The sequence below is a fragment of the Solea senegalensis genome, linkage group LG4, assembly GCF_019176455.1.
Source record: "Solea senegalensis isolate Sse05_10M linkage group LG4, IFAPA_SoseM_1, whole genome shotgun sequence".
NCBI classification, from domain to species: Eukaryota; Metazoa; Chordata; class Actinopteri; order Pleuronectiformes; family Soleidae; genus Solea; species Solea senegalensis.
The window spans coordinates 10,381,005-10,398,249 of NC_058024.1; the positions used below are offsets into that span (position 1 = coordinate 10,381,005).

Below are 17,245 nucleotides of genomic sequence, written 5' to 3' on the forward strand. Positions count from 1 at the left end.
ATTGGCTAAATATTTAGTTTCTCCCAGAACATTAAGATTTAAACATTTAGGTGTAACATTTAAGATTTTGATTTAACTATTAAATATATGTATAAGTTAACAAATACTGGTGTAAATGTGGAAAAGTTAACGTTAAAAAAAATTGAGAACACTTTTTAAACATTGTTTGAGCCTAAATGTGGCACAATGTTGATGTTATTTTCAGCTTTACAAACGGCACCTCATATACAGGAAGATAAACTCCAATACCACTTTATTGGCTACACCTGTTCAATTTCTAATCTGCTAACTAATGCTGCCTTCACGTGCTATAGGAAACATACTTCCCATTTGTGACATGGGAACTATGCAATAGTCTGCAAAGGGTTCACCCTTAACTGTGTCTTGGTACTAAAACCAAACAGTAACAGCATCTTTTTGTATTTATTAAAAAAACATGTTACGTGTAATTAGATAAAACATGAACATGCTGTACACAATCAACAACAAAGGAATTATTTACCATTCGTGACGTATCTCGTCTTACTCTCTGCCATCATGAAATGTCAAAGGTCATCTCCACTCGTCTTTTTTTATCTTCTGATTTCCCACTGGAAATCACGACCCCGATGGAGCGTTCAAGTGCATTGTGCACGTTGGGAACTCGTATTTAACACAATTTCCGATGGCACATGAAGGCAGCATTAATGCATTTGGGCATGTGAATAGTGAAATAAAGATGACTTTGAGCATGGCATGGTTGTTGGTGCTAGACATGCTGCTCATCAGCTGCTTATCTAGTGGGATTTTCAAACTCAACCATCTCCTGCGTTTAGAGAAATGCAGTTTTCTGGGGGAAAATGACTTGTTGATGGTTCGAGATGATCAAAAGGTAACAGTAACTCACAACAGTGCATCAATGTATATCTGCAAAACTCATCGAACCTTGCACACCAGCACCACTTGTGTACCTAATAAAGTGGCCACTGAATGTACATGAATGAAATCATGAACAGAACTAACTACATGTAAAATTGCAAGGTAAAAAACAGACACTGGTGTGTTTTAATATCTTTTATATTTAACATAGGTAACATTTAAAGTCTTAACACATATGAACGGTGGAAGATACAGAAAAAAAATAATAAATAGAATTGTGCCATAGTGTGACAAAGAGTAAATCATTACTTTTAAATCCCCATCCAAAGTCTACGATCAATTCCACATTCAACTCGTCCCCACAGTAAGGCTGACCCTTGACCTCCTCTTTTATGCAGTGAACACACATGTTCAAACTTAACGCTGCTGAAACTCAAAGGAAGACTTGGAAATGTCACCCTGTGCTCTGATCCACTTTTTTAATCGCAGTCCTGAATCAAGATAATTCTACTATTACACTATAAAACCAGCTCTCACTCAGTCATTTTTACTGTGAAGTGTTTTCTTCACCCCTGAGGCTAAAATGAAACAAACAAACCAAAAATGCTCAACACTCATGAGGTTGAACTGCAGCTGTCGGTCACAATTACAACTGGACGCTAAAACAACTCGGACCATTTTTAAATACATTTCTTACACAGTATTTGGTGACTTGGTACATGCAGGTATAAAAACTCAAGTTCAAATACATTCTCTGTTGTCATGAACACACACAGACGCACCATCTCCACAAAATAATAGGACAATAGGTTGCTACGTTTGACTGTATCTGTTGCAGGTGATTAGACTTAACTATGGCACTGATCATTTTCCAGATCAGTCACAGAAAACACACAATAGCACTTGCAAGATTTTTGGAATTTAGGCATCAAGTTAAGCAACAGTCGGCAGGATCGCTGGAGAACAAATAAACACTCTACTCAACTCTGACGCCCTCCATATTGTACAACTCTACTTGTGACTCTTACTTTTTTGAGGTTTCATTGTAGCACAGGCAGTTTATGTTGTTGCAGCACAGGAAAGGACCTGTAGAGAGTAGATGTAGTGAAACAATTAGAGCGCCTGCCCTCTCTCTTTCTCTCTCTCTCTGAGCCCATGGTCATGCTAAAGATTTAGTTGTGAGGCTGTGAAGAGAGTTCAGAAGGAGCAGAAGTGTAGTTCTTTCTTAGGACACTACATTTACATAATGTTGAAAGATTATTATGGAAGTATGGATCAATAACACCCCCACCCTCCAAAGAATTGCTTTGTTTGTGCAAACATTATTTAGGTCCATGAGCAGAAATGTGTGACAGTGTTAGCGTTTTAATGCCAATACATCAGTTAAAGCTACAGTGCGTAACTTTTTTTGTTGTTGACGTTAATGTTATTATTCTGCCTCCGTTTACTTTTGGTAAACAGAAATGATGCAACATCTTAAGAATTCAGTTTCCTGTGACTCCAACCTGTTTGCAGCTGTCTCGCTTTACTAGTGCAATGTTTACGTTGCCTCCAGCTGTCGGCAGTGCGGGAACGTTGCCAGGCAACCCGAAAACAAAACTTTAAAAGACATCATCAGCATAGAGCAATGCATTGGACATTTGTGTATATCTAAAAGTTACACACTGCAGTTGTATATGTATATTTTAGAATGACTAAGACAGTGGTACCAACAATAATATTAAAGAAACAGTCTGAAGGCATGTTTGTCCATTGGTGTCATGTTCATTAAGTAAACAGTTACAGTCAGTGTAAGGTCACTGAGATGAATGCATTAAAGGTTTATGCAGTTATATTTTAAATGCAGAACATTTGCATTGTGACTTTATTTGCCTCTGTTCATGTTCCAGTTTATCCAGCGGCTCATAACACAGGATACACAGTTGGCTGCTCTATCGAAGGCAACATTCAGACATCCACTGAAAGGCCTTTCTGGCAAAACGAGGGAGCGGGGAAATAGTGAAAGTACAGTATGTACTGATGTGGGTGTGTGTGTGTGTGTCTACAGAAGTGCATCCAGGTCCAGATCTGGCAGAGGCTGCTTCCAGTAGGAGAAGCTGCTGTACTCAGGGAACTCAAACGCAAAGGACGTGCTGGCCTTGGCAGAGAACATGGGGAAAAAGTGTTCCACCAGTTCAGTGAGGTGGCTGTACCTGCAAAACACACACAATCATTAACTCAAAGTACACACAGGCGCTAACAGGTTGGTTTACAGTGCTTATGCCTAATTCTAATGCATAAAATAAAAGTCAATTGCAGAGCCATGTTGAAATGGAAGCAGTTTTTTTTTTTCGAGATCAAGAGCAAATCTTATCTTTAAATCATGCAGCAAGAAGACCCGGTCGGAACAAGGGCCTTTCTGCATGCAGTTTGCATGTTCTCCCCGTGTGTGTGTGGGTTTTCACCAGGTTCTCCGGTTTCCTCCCACAGTCCAAAAACATGCAAATTGGACACTCTAAATTGACCGTAGGTGTGGGTGTGAGAGTGAATGGTTGTTTGTCTCTGTATATGGCCCTGTGATGGACTGACGAGCTGTCCAGGGTGTACCCCACCTATCGCCCTATGTCAGCTGAGATTGGCATCAGGTGGTTACACAACCTTCCAGTGACTTATTGTTTTGTTGATTTCAGACTAAATAGAAATAGAATAAAAATGTGGAAAAACATGCATTTTTAAAGCTAACTTCTGTCACACTTACGAGGACTTAATGACTTTCTTCTCCTGGATGAGTTCTCCCTTTGGGTTAACGGTGAATATCCTGATGTCGGGCACACCAACCTCCTTATAGGCATAAGCATCCTGCAACAATGAACAGTGCATTCAGAAAGTGATTAGAGCCCTGACATGAACACAAAATACACTACATCATCACACAGAGCAATTAAAATATCTGACGCAAGTCAGGATAAAGGATAAACCGGTAGAAGATTGTAATTGGAGCTCGTCAACATGCCATCCTAGTGATATATTGTGAAGTGTCACAAGGGGGAGCTTGAATTGCCAAAAACACCAAACATTGCAGTTCGACACAAAAGCTAAAAAAAAGAACTTACATTTGTCCTGTTACCAAAGGCTGCGTAGAAGGGTTGTCGCTGTGGGTTGAACAGGTCTCTGATGTCACTGAGACAAGCGATTTTAAACACCTCCGGCTTCTTTTCAATCACCTCTCTGCACAGGTTAGAACAGTGAAAAGCTGTTTGTGTTATCGGACACAGTTGTGTGTTAGATACAGTCCATTAGCTGAGCACGATGTGTCTTCTTTGTCCACCACTACTGTATGAACTCAGATTTTCAGGCTGCATACACACAACTCTGTTAGTGAGGGGAGACTCAACTTCCTGTTTGCACAGATACATGCATGACCTGATTGGTCACATGATGTGTTTTTAGGAGTATGGATCAGAATATTTATGATATAGAGCTGAAACACTTGCCTCAGGTCAATGATACATGGTGGAAAAGCAGCACTAGCAAAATCCTTGTTAATAACCGTGAAGACACTCTTTAACATTAACCCATCTAGTGTGTGTGTGTATGTATATATATATATACAAAATATAATATAGTAATAGTACACACAGCCATGGTAGTGTATACTAGTTACCTGTGCAGTGCTGAGAAGAGGCTGCTTGGAGCCAGCAGTACAGGCCCTTTAGGAAGGACAGTGCCTCCTTCATTGACCCACCGCAGGTAGTCCTTAGTGATAGCAGCCATGCCTATAGCCCGCGCTGAGCAGTACAGAAATTTATAGCCATTTCTGCAACAAAAGGGACAACAACACTTAAAATGTAGGTGAACAAAATAGCTAAATGTGTTTTCCAGTTCTGCCTGTACACTCTGAAGGTTCAGTGTGTGAGAATAATCTAATGGTGTAAGAAAAAAAGGGCAAAGAAGGAAATGTGGTGATGCAGATCACACAGATAGAATAACTTTAGAATCAGCTGGAGGTGCTTTTTATCTGTTTTCACTGTCATGTGAGTGAAATTCTTTGCACCAAAAGTGTAAAAGGAAGAACACAACAGAAAACCTATGAAAAACAACGATTTTCAGTTACATACTGGTGGATTTTGTGGTAGAGTTTGGCAATGCCTTTGTGTGTCCAGTCTTTTCCCAGCTGAGGTAGAATATGTCCCAGAGCATCAGACCTGCAAGAGAAAGAGAGTCAGGACCACTATAACACTATGATAATAATTAAAGTTCACACAACATCCTTCACTGTATTTTATCAATAAGTAGGGAATCTTTAAACTGCTCTGTCTGACTCTGGAACAAAATAGCATACGAGGAAACACTCATTATTACTTAGTGATGGTCCCGTCGATGTCTGATATGATGATGCGGTCGTCCCAGTTCCACAGATAGATGGCAGCCTCACAGCGACAGGTGCCCTGATATTGTGTGGTCACGCTGAACACCACCTTGTTGGCTCCCTCACGCAGGTTTAGGTACTCCTAGGAACAGGAGAGGGAAGAATAAGTACATAAAACCATTAAGAAATTAGAAAAAAAATAAATAGATGTGCGGTAGATGCATATGTGAATGCATGTCTTACTATCTGTGCAGAGGTCAGACGTAGTGATTTGCAGTAAATCTGGCTGAAACACTGAGCGGCATTGATGGTGTCTGTTGATTGGCTGGAAGGAATGGTGGCCTTTTTTCCCAGCCCTGCTGCCTTGTCACTGTCAATGTCATCTAGCGTTGCCCTAAAAAAAGACACATTTTTATTTTACACGGTTTTTTGTAAACACAACATTACTTCAAGAAATGTCTTCATACACAAGGAGCCCAAAAATGACTCTCAACGCTGTGGTATGTTGTGCCAGGCTTGTATGTGGTGCTGTAACGCTGCCACAAAAATACACCAAAAAAAGGATATTTTTGGAATTATCCATCTGCACATGAAAGTAAAAATACTTTACTATAACATATTGACCTTCAGGTGTCTTAAGCTTTCACATGACTGATACTGACACAGTTATAGTTTATAGTTTGTCCTTGTTGCAACAAATATATATATATGTATATATATATACATATATATATATATATACATATATATATATACACATATATATATATGGGTGAAGCTTTGGTGTCCCCTAGAGTTATAAAGATAAACTACATGATGAGATGACACAAAACAAACAAAAAGAATATGCATAATTGAATCCTGATTAATTGGTTTTAATGCCAGAGTGCCAACATGAGGCATGTTCAGCTCCACAAACAATCCATCTTCTAACAAATTAACCAGATAATTATGTGAACATACAACGATTAGAGAGCAAGAACTCTGGAAAATAGAAAAGAGTTGAGACAAACATGGATTCAAGTCCTTACAAAGCAGCTGGATAAAACGAACAGAAAAAGGAAAAAACTCCGCTTTTTAATTATCTACTTTGGTGGGGAACGTCTCTTGGACGTGTTCATTTCAATGCGTTATATCAACCAAATAAATAAAGATAAATATAGTAAACTGGACTGAAGGTTAGAAGGCTGAGAAGGCTGAGAAGGCTGTGGAGCAGCAGCAGGACACAGGTTTATGAGGTTCATTAAATTATGTTTGATAATGTTTTACTTACTTCACAGTGGAAGAAGCACTGACCAGCTGATCCTCCTGTTCTTCCTTTGAGCTTTTTTGCTGAAAAACCAAACAAAAGTGGTAATTGTGGCTTTTACAAACAGACCAAATGCTTAACAACGAATCCATTAACTGCTTCCATATCATTTCTATTGTGCTACTGCAACATCATAATGTAAAATTATAAACAACCATGTCTCTTCTTCTCCAGGAGAACCACCAGCGCCCAGACTTCTTCGGCATCTTGTCCTTCACCAGCTGCTCTATTGAACTCTATGTCACACACACACACACACACAGATAGAGAGAGAAATTAATAATACAGTAATAATAACTACACTTAATTGCAGTCTAGTTTAGTAATAATAAAATACCTTGGGTAAGTTTTTCTGGAAAGTTGTCATCGACAAAAGTATTGGAGCAGCCACTGCCCAGTTGTAGTAGCTGTGAGAGATGAAATCAAGCTGGTGATCAGTCATGGACATGAGTCACACCATCAGATTTTTTAAATTGATTCTATTCTATTACTTTCTTTTTTAATCTCACTTGTTGTTGATGCAGATGACAAGACTTGGATCGTCAATGATCCCTGGATTGATGGCAAATTCCTGGTAGGTCACAATGTGCTCCAAAAACTTTTCTGCAGTCAGCACAAAAGTAACACGGTGAATGATATGAACGATATGAAATTTTCACATCACAATTATTATGTAAAAGTTCACTGAGGCTAAAGCAGTGTCTTTTTTAGACTTCTAGACAAAAATGGGTGGACTCTTCAATCCAAAATCTACCATCATATTTTCAAACAAACAGGATAATTAAATTCATCCTTTAACAAGCGTATTGCAGATGACACGTTTGACTGACTTTGCATTACTGTAATTACGTGACGGTTTGTGCCATCGGAAAAACTGTTTCTGAAAGCTGAGACGTTGCCAGTCAAAGTCAACCTGTGGTTATTGCGGTATTTCACTTGCACTGTTGCAGGAAGCCGGCGAATCAGTGTCTTTGTCACTTTGTCTTTGTTCCATTTTTTGGCCTGACAAAGACTCAAACAAATGCTATTTTAAATATGTGTTATACTGTTAAATTTAACATGCAAAATCTATGTTTTTTCTTCACTTAAATTGGTTAATCCACTATTTTAACATGCAGTAAATTGTAATAACTTCCATATATTGAAAGTTATTCTTGAATACTGGGCAAAAGCACTTACTTACAGGACACTTTCTGGCCCTTTTATGGTTAAAATAAGCAAAATAGTCCATATGGGCATTTTGAGGCTTAGGTGTTCATATTAAACTTTCAAAAAAAATGTTTTAAATCACACATTCAAGAAACAAAACAAAAGAATCTTAATTAAAACAATTTGAAGTCATGATATCCTGACATGACTGAAAAGATGCAGGCTCCCCCTGCTGGCACAGTGTTTAACAGTGACAGCCTGAAAATACTGAAATATTGATGGTGCTATAATATTGTAAATGGTCCCGTCTATTGTGATTGATATATTGTAACTCCCCATGTAGTAGCACTTTCAAAAAGCACATTCACCTTTGGTTATCTGGCTGGTGTCGCCCTCTTGTCCGCAGAGGGACATGCTGACGTCCATGTTGTAGGAGGCGGAGTCTGACAGGTATTCTGTGCCGCTGTCTATGGCCCCGCTGACCACTGAATTAGGTGACTGACTTCCTGAGCACGAGCCCTGTTCTGCTCCATGATGAGACGCTCCCTCCATCTCACTGCAGGGACACAGGACAAGTGTATTTTATTGTAATGATTCTCAGTTGTGAGTGAGGATGAGCCAATGTGATGTTTATTATCTGTGTGCCACAGGTCACTTATCACGGACTGTAAAAAGACATCAATGCCACCAATGTCATGTGACGCTGCAGTGCTCATTTCAGCTGTGTAGGCTTGATTTAAGATAAAAAAAGGACGAAAAAGAAGCCAAAAATCAAGTGTGATTTTGGGAAAAAGTGGGATTGTATCATACTGATATCAGTATCGGACATGAAAAGGTGGTATTGAGCAACACCTAGTTGTGAGTGAATAATCATTTAACAGAAACTAAAGGACAATTACTGGTAGGAATAACTCAATACTGCATTTTTGTGTCTGATATTGACACCAATATCACAACCTTGGATATCTACTGATACCGATATCAGTCTACTGATACCGATATCAGTCTAATGAAGTCTTTTTTTTAACTACTAAGCAGCTAACATCACATTTGTGCTGACCATAACCAGCCCTTTTTAGAAAACATAAAGTTCCTTGTGTCACTTGTGTCACAACATGTAAAATGATGTTGGTGCTTTTTGTTTACTATTTTACAGTCTGTACATGGTAAGTAAGTATATGCTATTAGGGTTTTTTGTATGGTTTTTGGTTTCATACTTCATCCAGTGATTTTAACCAGTGTTACACCAACACTTAACATCGTACTGGCTGTTCTCTAGTTACTGGGCTATTTCAAAAGGAAATGGTCAAGACACTTACAGAAACCTTGTTCAGGCTTGGTATTAACACAGTACAAGTACAGGTTTCAATGCACCCAGTGCATCACAAAGACATCCTCAGATACAATCACAAAACCCACAATGAGGTGGTTTGAGGACGAATTCCTGAGCATGCATGAGCACAACCTCTCCTGTGAGGACGGAGACCATTTTCTTAGCCGATGTACTCTGAAGAGCTGCAGTTTCACTGTATGACCCATACATTAATGCATTTGTAACCACTGCCACAGCATTAACATAGATAAATACATTTCTCTATTTTTTAATGGCTGAAATTGTATTTCATGTTACAGCAGCGTGAGTGGTGCTTTCATTTGCTCAGCTCCTCCCAACTGCACACAGACGTGTTGTCTGTGTGCAAGAAATCTTTTGTGGGTGTCTGTGTTGTGGGTAAAGTGTCTTGATCAGGTCTCTCATGACAGATACAACAGGGCCTAAAAGGTCACACACATTTTCATTCGTCTTCAGCGTATGGTTTCAAGTTTCTCCTCACGTGTCTTCTCACCTTTTTGGGAAGTAGAGCGCAGCCACTTCTGGGTTCAGCGAGGTCAGGTCATCCAAGTAAATGTCTGTTGGTCCGAGATGGTGCTTCAATTTACCTACAGCAGAAGGACACACAAAAACAGTTGGTGAACATTATCTAACAATATGATTTTTTTTTCTCCATCTAAAATGATAAAAAGCTATAACCTTTCTTCTGGCACTGTTGCTCCGCTTTGGAAGACGCCACAGAAGTGTCAGTTAACAGCTCGACAGCGGTAGAGCCATCTCCGCCTTTCACCGCTTCATCTTTTAGTGCAGTCTTATTGGTCAGTGTGATTCCATTTGACCCCTCCATTACTCCAGGTTGACTGTCTTCTTCACGTGCCTCAATGCAGGGATCTATCCCACTGTCCCCCTCACTGACCGGGGCACTATTGGTCAAACCCTGTTCACTTTGCTCCAATGAAGGGCCCTGCTGCTGTAGATTTGATGATTCTGTAACTATACTAAGAGTGCTAACACTGACTGTGCCTCCTTTGCCATCAATAGGATCAGTGCCATTAGTTAGACAATCAGATGAGTGTATTTTCTCCTCTTCCCCTACTGTGTATTCTAGTGTTTCTCTCGAGTCCATGTTGGAGGCAGAATGTGGAATGTGCGGGTATGTTTCATTGGATAAGTTAATGGTTTGCATGGCATGGCTAAATACATTTACAGATTGAGTCCTGGGTTGTGGTCTGACCACTGTTACGCTGCTCACTCTGCCACAGCTAATCACAGGCTCCAAACCCATGTCAAACGAGTCCTGTCTCTCAATGGTGCGAAAATGAGAATTCCCAGCAGGTGAGATACTCTCTAACTCGATCGATGACTTTTCTGATTGACGCAGCTGGGGAGCAGAGAGAGCACTGTGAGGCAGCATGTCAGTGTAACAACCTCATATCTACAGCATAATTCATAGCACACATAGGCCAGGAAAGCACATTATAAACTTGTTTTGAGTTTGAATGTGTGTGTGTTTCTTGCCATACCGTAGGAAAACCTCCCCAGTTCCACTGTATCTGAGGCCCTGAGGATTCTTCAGGTCTATGCAGGAGCTCTGAGTCGCTCTTTGGAGAGGAAGGACGACTGAGAAACACATTGCTGGGAAGGACAAAGACACAAATAAACATATTGATTCATGTATGGACAGGAGACAGGAGAATAAATCGGTGAGGTTATGTCAACACAACAATCACAACTTTTTAAAGTTTAACTGCCTGCAGTGAAACTGCTCAAAACAAACATTCATTCAACTGCAATAAAGAGAGAAGAAAAACCTTCCTCACCTTTCCAAGGGTAAAGGTTCTCCATCTGAGTGAGGGTGAGTGTCTCTGAGCTCCTCACTTGGCTCCTCGGACAGTGAGTAATACACTGATTTACTTTGACACGAACACAAGAGAAATGTTTAACTACTGTACACAGTGACACTCTGTGAAAGTTTGCTCACACTGTCAATGCCACTGACTGACAACATCATAGAATTTAACAGTGACTGAAGGGTCTAGAAGTGAATTATATATACAGAAGAGTTAAAGTTATAAATGTTTATTAACCTCAAAGCAATGCACTTAAACTATTTAGCAACGATCCAGTTAGCAACTGCAGTTAGCAAAGACACTACTACTGTACCAAAGCTAAGAGCACAATTCAATAAGAAAAGAATCCACTGACCTGACTTGTAATGGTGAGACAACATCCTCCTGAGCAGAACTTTCACTTTCTCTCTCCCACTCCTTGTCTCTTTCTCTCTCATCCGATGAAGAATGGTCTTCTCTCAGGTGAGTATCTGAGCGCATGCGCTTGCGACGGCGTTTCTTCCGCCGTGCGCCAGAGACAGAAGATCCCTCAGGACTCTCCTCCATCTCCTCGGAGATCTCACGTGGAATTGGGGAGGTGCACAGGTGGGGTGGGACCTGGGACTGAAAGAGGTTAAGAGAGGAAAAGAATATTGAGTGCAAATTTTCGAAGCTTAAAAGCAATAGTGTATAACTTTTGATCATTTCTGTTGATTCTGCCTCTGTTTGGTGCTTGAACAGAAACACTGTAACATTATTTGTTACAATGTTTGTGTGTATACAACAGCAGCACAGGGTGGACAGGGACAAGAAGTGTTTTCCTTGTCAAACATTTTTGTGAGCAGAATAATTTACTTCCGAAACATTTTTTTGGGTACTTGGGTTTGCCTTGATTTGACTCCACATAAAATGAATCACTTCCTGTATGTCACCAGACAACACAAGATCTAAACACCACTATGCTGACAAACACACAGGGGGTGTGTGGAGCTGACAGACTTAATCATCATTGTGCGAACTCATTACAATGTTATGCACTACAATAATCTGGGCTGTCTTACCTCCATATTATCATTTTCCTCCACAAAAAAAGCTTCTCCATTGTCCCCCAGCTTCATATGGAGGTCAACCGCCTCTCCATTTATTTCAATGTCCACCTGCAAAAGACACAGTGATGAATTTAAAAACTACATGAAGTTACAGGTAATGAATAACGGACTTAAAAAGAATCAAAGTACAGAGAGAAACTCACAATTTTCTCCTTAGAGCGCAGCACACCAAGCTTTCCGAAGCGGACATGAAAGGGGGAACACTGGAACGTTCCATCAGGCTGACGGACCACAATGACATCGATCCCTCCGGTGAGAGTGGCGGGGTTAAGACCACGGTACAGCTCCTTTACCGTCACAAACACCGTCTCTGCTAACTGGCCCACAATATTCATGGTTTGGGACTAAAAATAAACAAACAAAAACAAGAAGTGAGAGCAATGAGCCATGACACAGAAAGAAAAAAGTGCTTAACGTAGACTGCCGTTAGATTTTCAGCACCCACTCAACAATAATCAATTTAAAGTGGTCAGTGGACCTTACATACCACAAGATTTAAGCCAAAGAAACTTTTCCACTGAAAAGGAAGGAGGATGTGCCACTGACTGCAAAATGAGCTGCTTCTAATGTTTTGACAACACAAAACTGACCTTTAGAATCTGATCTTAACAATGCAAATGGACTTATGGGCCGCAGCTGTGAGGGAAGGTGAGCTCTAATACGGGCACTTTAGAGGTTTGTCACAGACAAAAGGAAAGACGATTGAAGCCATTAATCTGGCCAGTCAAGATGACTATGTGAAAATGTTTACAGGGTGGAGTTTTCACCCCGCAGAGACTTCAAATATGACTCATCTGACAACACGCTGTAAAGAAGTTAAACAGAATGGTCAACAAGTATGTCAACAAGACAAACTTGACAAAGGCCAACAAAAGACATCACATAGTTTGAGCCTGCATCAACATGGTTCACCCATCAGATGAGTGTGTTACCCTACATAACCACCTGGTGAACCTGAACAGTGCAACCATGGCCTCTTCATACTATTCTCATGGTCAAGTGTGCAACATTTAGGAGGGTTTATTGGCAGAAATTGAATATAATGTTTGTGTAAGTGTAATATCTGAAATTTGATTCTTTCCATAGCATTAGAATAAGCTTTTTACATGTACAAGACAAACCACACTATATGTTATGTGTTTCAAAGCGGAACCTTACGACGCAAATGAAGAAGAATACCATTATTTCTTCATTCAATCTCACAGGAAAAGAAGAAGCAGACATTTTCTTTATTATGCGAAGACTACCATAGTTCCCTGAGGCACTTGGGAATTGGAGGGGTGAGCGGACTGGATTTTTAACAATATGCCGTCTCACAATTAGATGTCACTAATTCTAACACTTTGAACTTCTGGTACAAATGTTTTGTTTCTGCAACAAAACAACGGCGTAAACCTTCAATTTCTTCCTCGAATGCAGCAAATAAAAACACCCAACTGTGATGTTCGACACAACTGAACAACAACAAGACCTGTTTCATCATCAGTCTCATGTCTTACCCACAGAGAAGGATGCAGGTGTCCCCTACTCTCCGGGTTGTGCTCCCTTGACCTCTCTTCTGCCATAGGTCACCACTACAAAGGTTTTTTCCAGCACAGGATCTCAGGAGGAACAGTCTCAACAAACTTTACCTCCATTTCCACCACAGGAACCTGTCAGCTCCATTTCCCATCATGCTCGGCTGCTTCTCACAGGTCTGCTACTTAACCTCTCCCACACAAACACTTTCTCACACAACTGTGTGTGGCTGTAAGGCCATATTTACTCAGCTTTGGCCCCAAAAAACCCTAGTGTTGCTTTGTTGATTATTCTTCTTGCTGTTAAGGCTAAATAAAACCAGTGATTCTCAGAGATGACAGCACTCTAGTCCTCTCTGTCCTGAGCTAGGATGCAAAATATAACAATCTATGAGAGAGTCCCAGTATATTCAGTCACACGCTAATGCTTCCTCTATTTCACACAATTTGACAAGTGCACACTATTCACACACACCAGCCTGTCACACCGAATTCATACTTCCCCACTTGCACTGCACATGACAGCCAGACCAGCAGTTTCTGAAAGGCTTGGACAGGCTATTCAAACACATTTGGCAGCACAAAATACACACACACACACACACACACACACACACACACTGATCGACCGCTCTCTTTCTGGGCTTGACCACAGCTCTCTGGGCCCTCAGATATGAAGGGATTCTTCAGCTTCACGCTCTGTCAACACCGGAAAATCCTTCATCAGCCTTGCCAACTTGGGAGGAACTCACTCCTCAATAAATTATGTATTTATATTAAATGCTACATAATAAAATTTTAAACTGCCAAGTCAGCTGCCTTGAGAAAGCACAAAGACCAAAAGCTTAGGGCAGACAATGGTCGTGAAAATGTAAGGCAGTGTAAGAAAATGACAGACAGGAAAGGTGTGGATATTAACTGTAGAGAATAAACATATGACTGTCCTCAATGTCTATTCCAACAATGTGAATGTTTATAATTCCAAGATGGACAGCCTAGAAGTTCACCACACTTCACTGACATTGGCAAACACCTGAGGTCTAAAACTCAAATGACCTTGGGGCCACATGACCCTCAGGTCGGGCGATATGACTATGACCTCAAAATTATATCAAGATATTCTCTCAAAATTAAAGTGTTTGCTTTGTTATGGAACAATATACAGTTCCCCACAAAAAAACATATTCATGATGCAGAATAATCTACAAATAAAAAACACACATTTAAGTGGCGGGCTGCAAGAAATCTAACCAGGGACTTCATGCGTCCCTCAAGCCATAAGTTTGAGACCTCTCGTTTAAAGAGTCTGAGTATGGAGAAAGTTGTTTTGGCTTTTACTGAACTTTACATCCAAGGAGACATCTCTCAGACACAGTTGGAAAAAACAGCCTATGCGTTCATATATTTTACGACTACATAACAAAGCTTGTCCCAGACACAGACACAACTACTTTAGTGAAGGCAGGTATTAATGTTATCAAGACCACAGCACCCAAGACCAAGACGAGACTAGGACTTTTATGGACCAAGACAAAGCAAGACTGACTCAAGGCCAAGACCAGTTCAGTATAAACAATGCACAGCTAAAAGAAATTAAGTAACACACGCTATATTTGGCTTGTCTCCGGCTGTTCAAGACTGCTGACAACCTTAATATTCTAATGTTTTCCAGTCATGATCCAAGATTACAATGCCAGGATTCATCTTTGTCTTCTTGTACTGTGGGATTTAACAGCAGCTTGCATCCATGATGTTGCATTATTGCCATATTTTAGTCTCATCCTCTTCCCTGTACATGATATTGATCAGGATTTATTTTACAGATCAACAGCAAATGACCTACCTGAGGAATAAAGCTTAAATAAACGTAGTGGATTCTTTGGAATCCTTTGTCTCTGATGTTTTACAGCAGTTGACTTCTGTAATGCTGCATGAGAGCTTCCTTCATTTCTTTCCTTTGCACAACCTCATTCATTGTCCTCTTCACACCAGCTATAGGAGTAACTCTTGTTCCCGCACCTTCCTCATCTTCTTCAACCTGTCGCCTATGATGCTTTCCTTTAATCCTTTCATCGTCTAATCTTTGGTTTGCATTGTTGCCCTCCCCAGCTCTAACTTCTCACAGCCCTTAGTCCTCAATCAGTTCAAAGTTCTCCTTCATTCTCCCTCCCCTGGACTTAAGTCTTCATCTCCTTCTTCTAACATTAATTATAATTTTCAGCAGGCTGTGCACAAAGAGGTGTAACGCTTCTCTCCATAATTGTAAATTCATAGTTCTTCAGCACACTATTTATCTTATCGCATAATTTAATTGTATTCTCCTAATTGAAAGACTTTTATTTCATAATTTAGACTTCTGTCATTTTTACTATTTACATTTTATTTTATAAATGTCAAAGTTAAATTAAATTGTCTTTTGACTTTTATCTCATAGTTGAAGACTTTTATTTCATAATTTAGACTTTTGTCACTTTTTACAGTATATTTTATAAATGTCAATGGTAATGCATTAATGATTTGTTTGCATTACAAATAAAGCGTTGTTTGAATTCTACCCATCTGTCCGTCTGTCTGTCTGTCCAGTGTTAGCTATCCGTGTGTGGACGTGTATTTAGCTCATTCACGTAAGGATTTAAGGCAAACTCGTGAACTAAGTTCCGCCCATGGTTCTCATGTTTCACGAATAACACGTATCTTAGTAAGTCACGGAAAAGTAGCGACACATAACAACATGTGTTTTATCACCACTAAAAATCGCTAAAACTACAAATATATACATAATTGTATATATATAAAAAAAATCAAACCGACATGTTGCTCTTCACTGTTTCCAACGTCATCGGTTCGGACGTAGCTTTGTTTGAGTTGAACACATCTCTGCGACTTGACTGAACATGTTGTTTTTAAGTTAGATGAAAAATACACTCACATATTTACTGAAGCAACATAACTTCAAGCCACGTTTCAACACAACAGAACACTAGACACACAGGTTATGTTGTTTTTAATTATATTTCTGTGATAAAGACGGAATGTGGAGAGTAGCTTACCTTTACAGCTGCCCTTTCCTCACTGACATCAATGGACGCTTCCTAGTTTATTGCGCGTGCGCGGATCACCCGTCAATCACTTCTAACAGCCAATGAGAAAGCTGAAGAACAAAATGACCCGCCTCCATTTATGATTTGTAAACAAAGCGTTTGAGGAAGCTGTAAAATGACTTATAGGCGATGAAATTCTCTGTCACAGCAAAACAGAATTACATGTTTCGATTGGTTCTTGAGAAAAGAACCTCTCGCTTTCAAATAAAACCCCTCAAATTGATTAGTTTATACTCAAGTTTCTTTGTTTCTTAATCACATACTGGTTGAATAAATATCAACTCAATTTTATGTGTACAGCACAAAATCATAACAAACTGTGTCTTTAGGTACTGTACCTAGACAAGACAAACTATAATTAGAATAAACATTATGGAAATAAATTGAAAACCCAACGGTTGAAACACAATGTGTAAGCAATGTGCATCATTGAAAATAAAAAACAACAACAACATAATAATAACATTTAACAGAAATATATTTTTTGTCCACGTCTTGATTCATTGATGGGTTTTCAGTTTTTTCCAGAAACAATGACTAGTTTACTCCAGTAGAGGGCATTACAGCATCTGCAGATAGACTTCATACAGCTGCCACTGCTTAAATTATTTCATCCATTCTATTCTTCCACCCAAATGAAAACATGATTTTAAGACAAAAACACATATATTTTTTAATTCAGAAAAACACTTAAT

General features: G+C 39.7%; 1 protein-coding gene across 3 annotated transcripts; it reads right to left on the reverse strand.

The window, feature by feature from the left end:
• Positions 1-1,038: 1,038 nt before the first annotated feature.
• zgc:123305 lies at positions 1,039-16,556 on the reverse strand. 3 transcript variants are annotated; one of them, XM_044024359.1, is made up of 20 exons: positions 16,500-16,556; positions 12,076-12,276; positions 11,885-11,980; positions 11,200-11,447; positions 10,815-10,907; positions 10,518-10,629; positions 9,694-10,375; positions 9,509-9,602; positions 8,033-8,220; positions 7,025-7,118; positions 6,853-6,922; positions 6,671-6,751; positions 6,480-6,538; positions 5,450-5,600; positions 5,200-5,348; positions 4,956-5,042; positions 4,502-4,654; positions 3,951-4,065; positions 3,596-3,696; positions 1,039-3,050 (listed from the first exon to the last, which is right to left on the reverse strand). In XM_044024359.1, the coding sequence occupies exons 2-20, from the start codon at positions 12,265-12,267 to the stop codon at positions 2,900-2,902; spliced, it is 2,916 nt and encodes a 971-aa protein (XP_043880294.1). In that variant the 5' UTR covers positions 12,268-12,276; positions 16,500-16,556; the 3' UTR covers positions 1,039-2,899. The 3 variants fall into 3 exon arrangements, with proteins under 3 accessions (XP_043880294.1, XP_043880293.1, XP_043880295.1); XM_044024358.1 differs by lacking the exon at positions 16,500-16,556 and adding an exon at positions 13,432-14,021; XM_044024360.1 differs by lacking the exon at positions 16,500-16,556 and adding an exon at positions 12,420-12,441.
• Between the last annotated feature and the right edge of the window lie 689 nt (positions 16,557-17,245).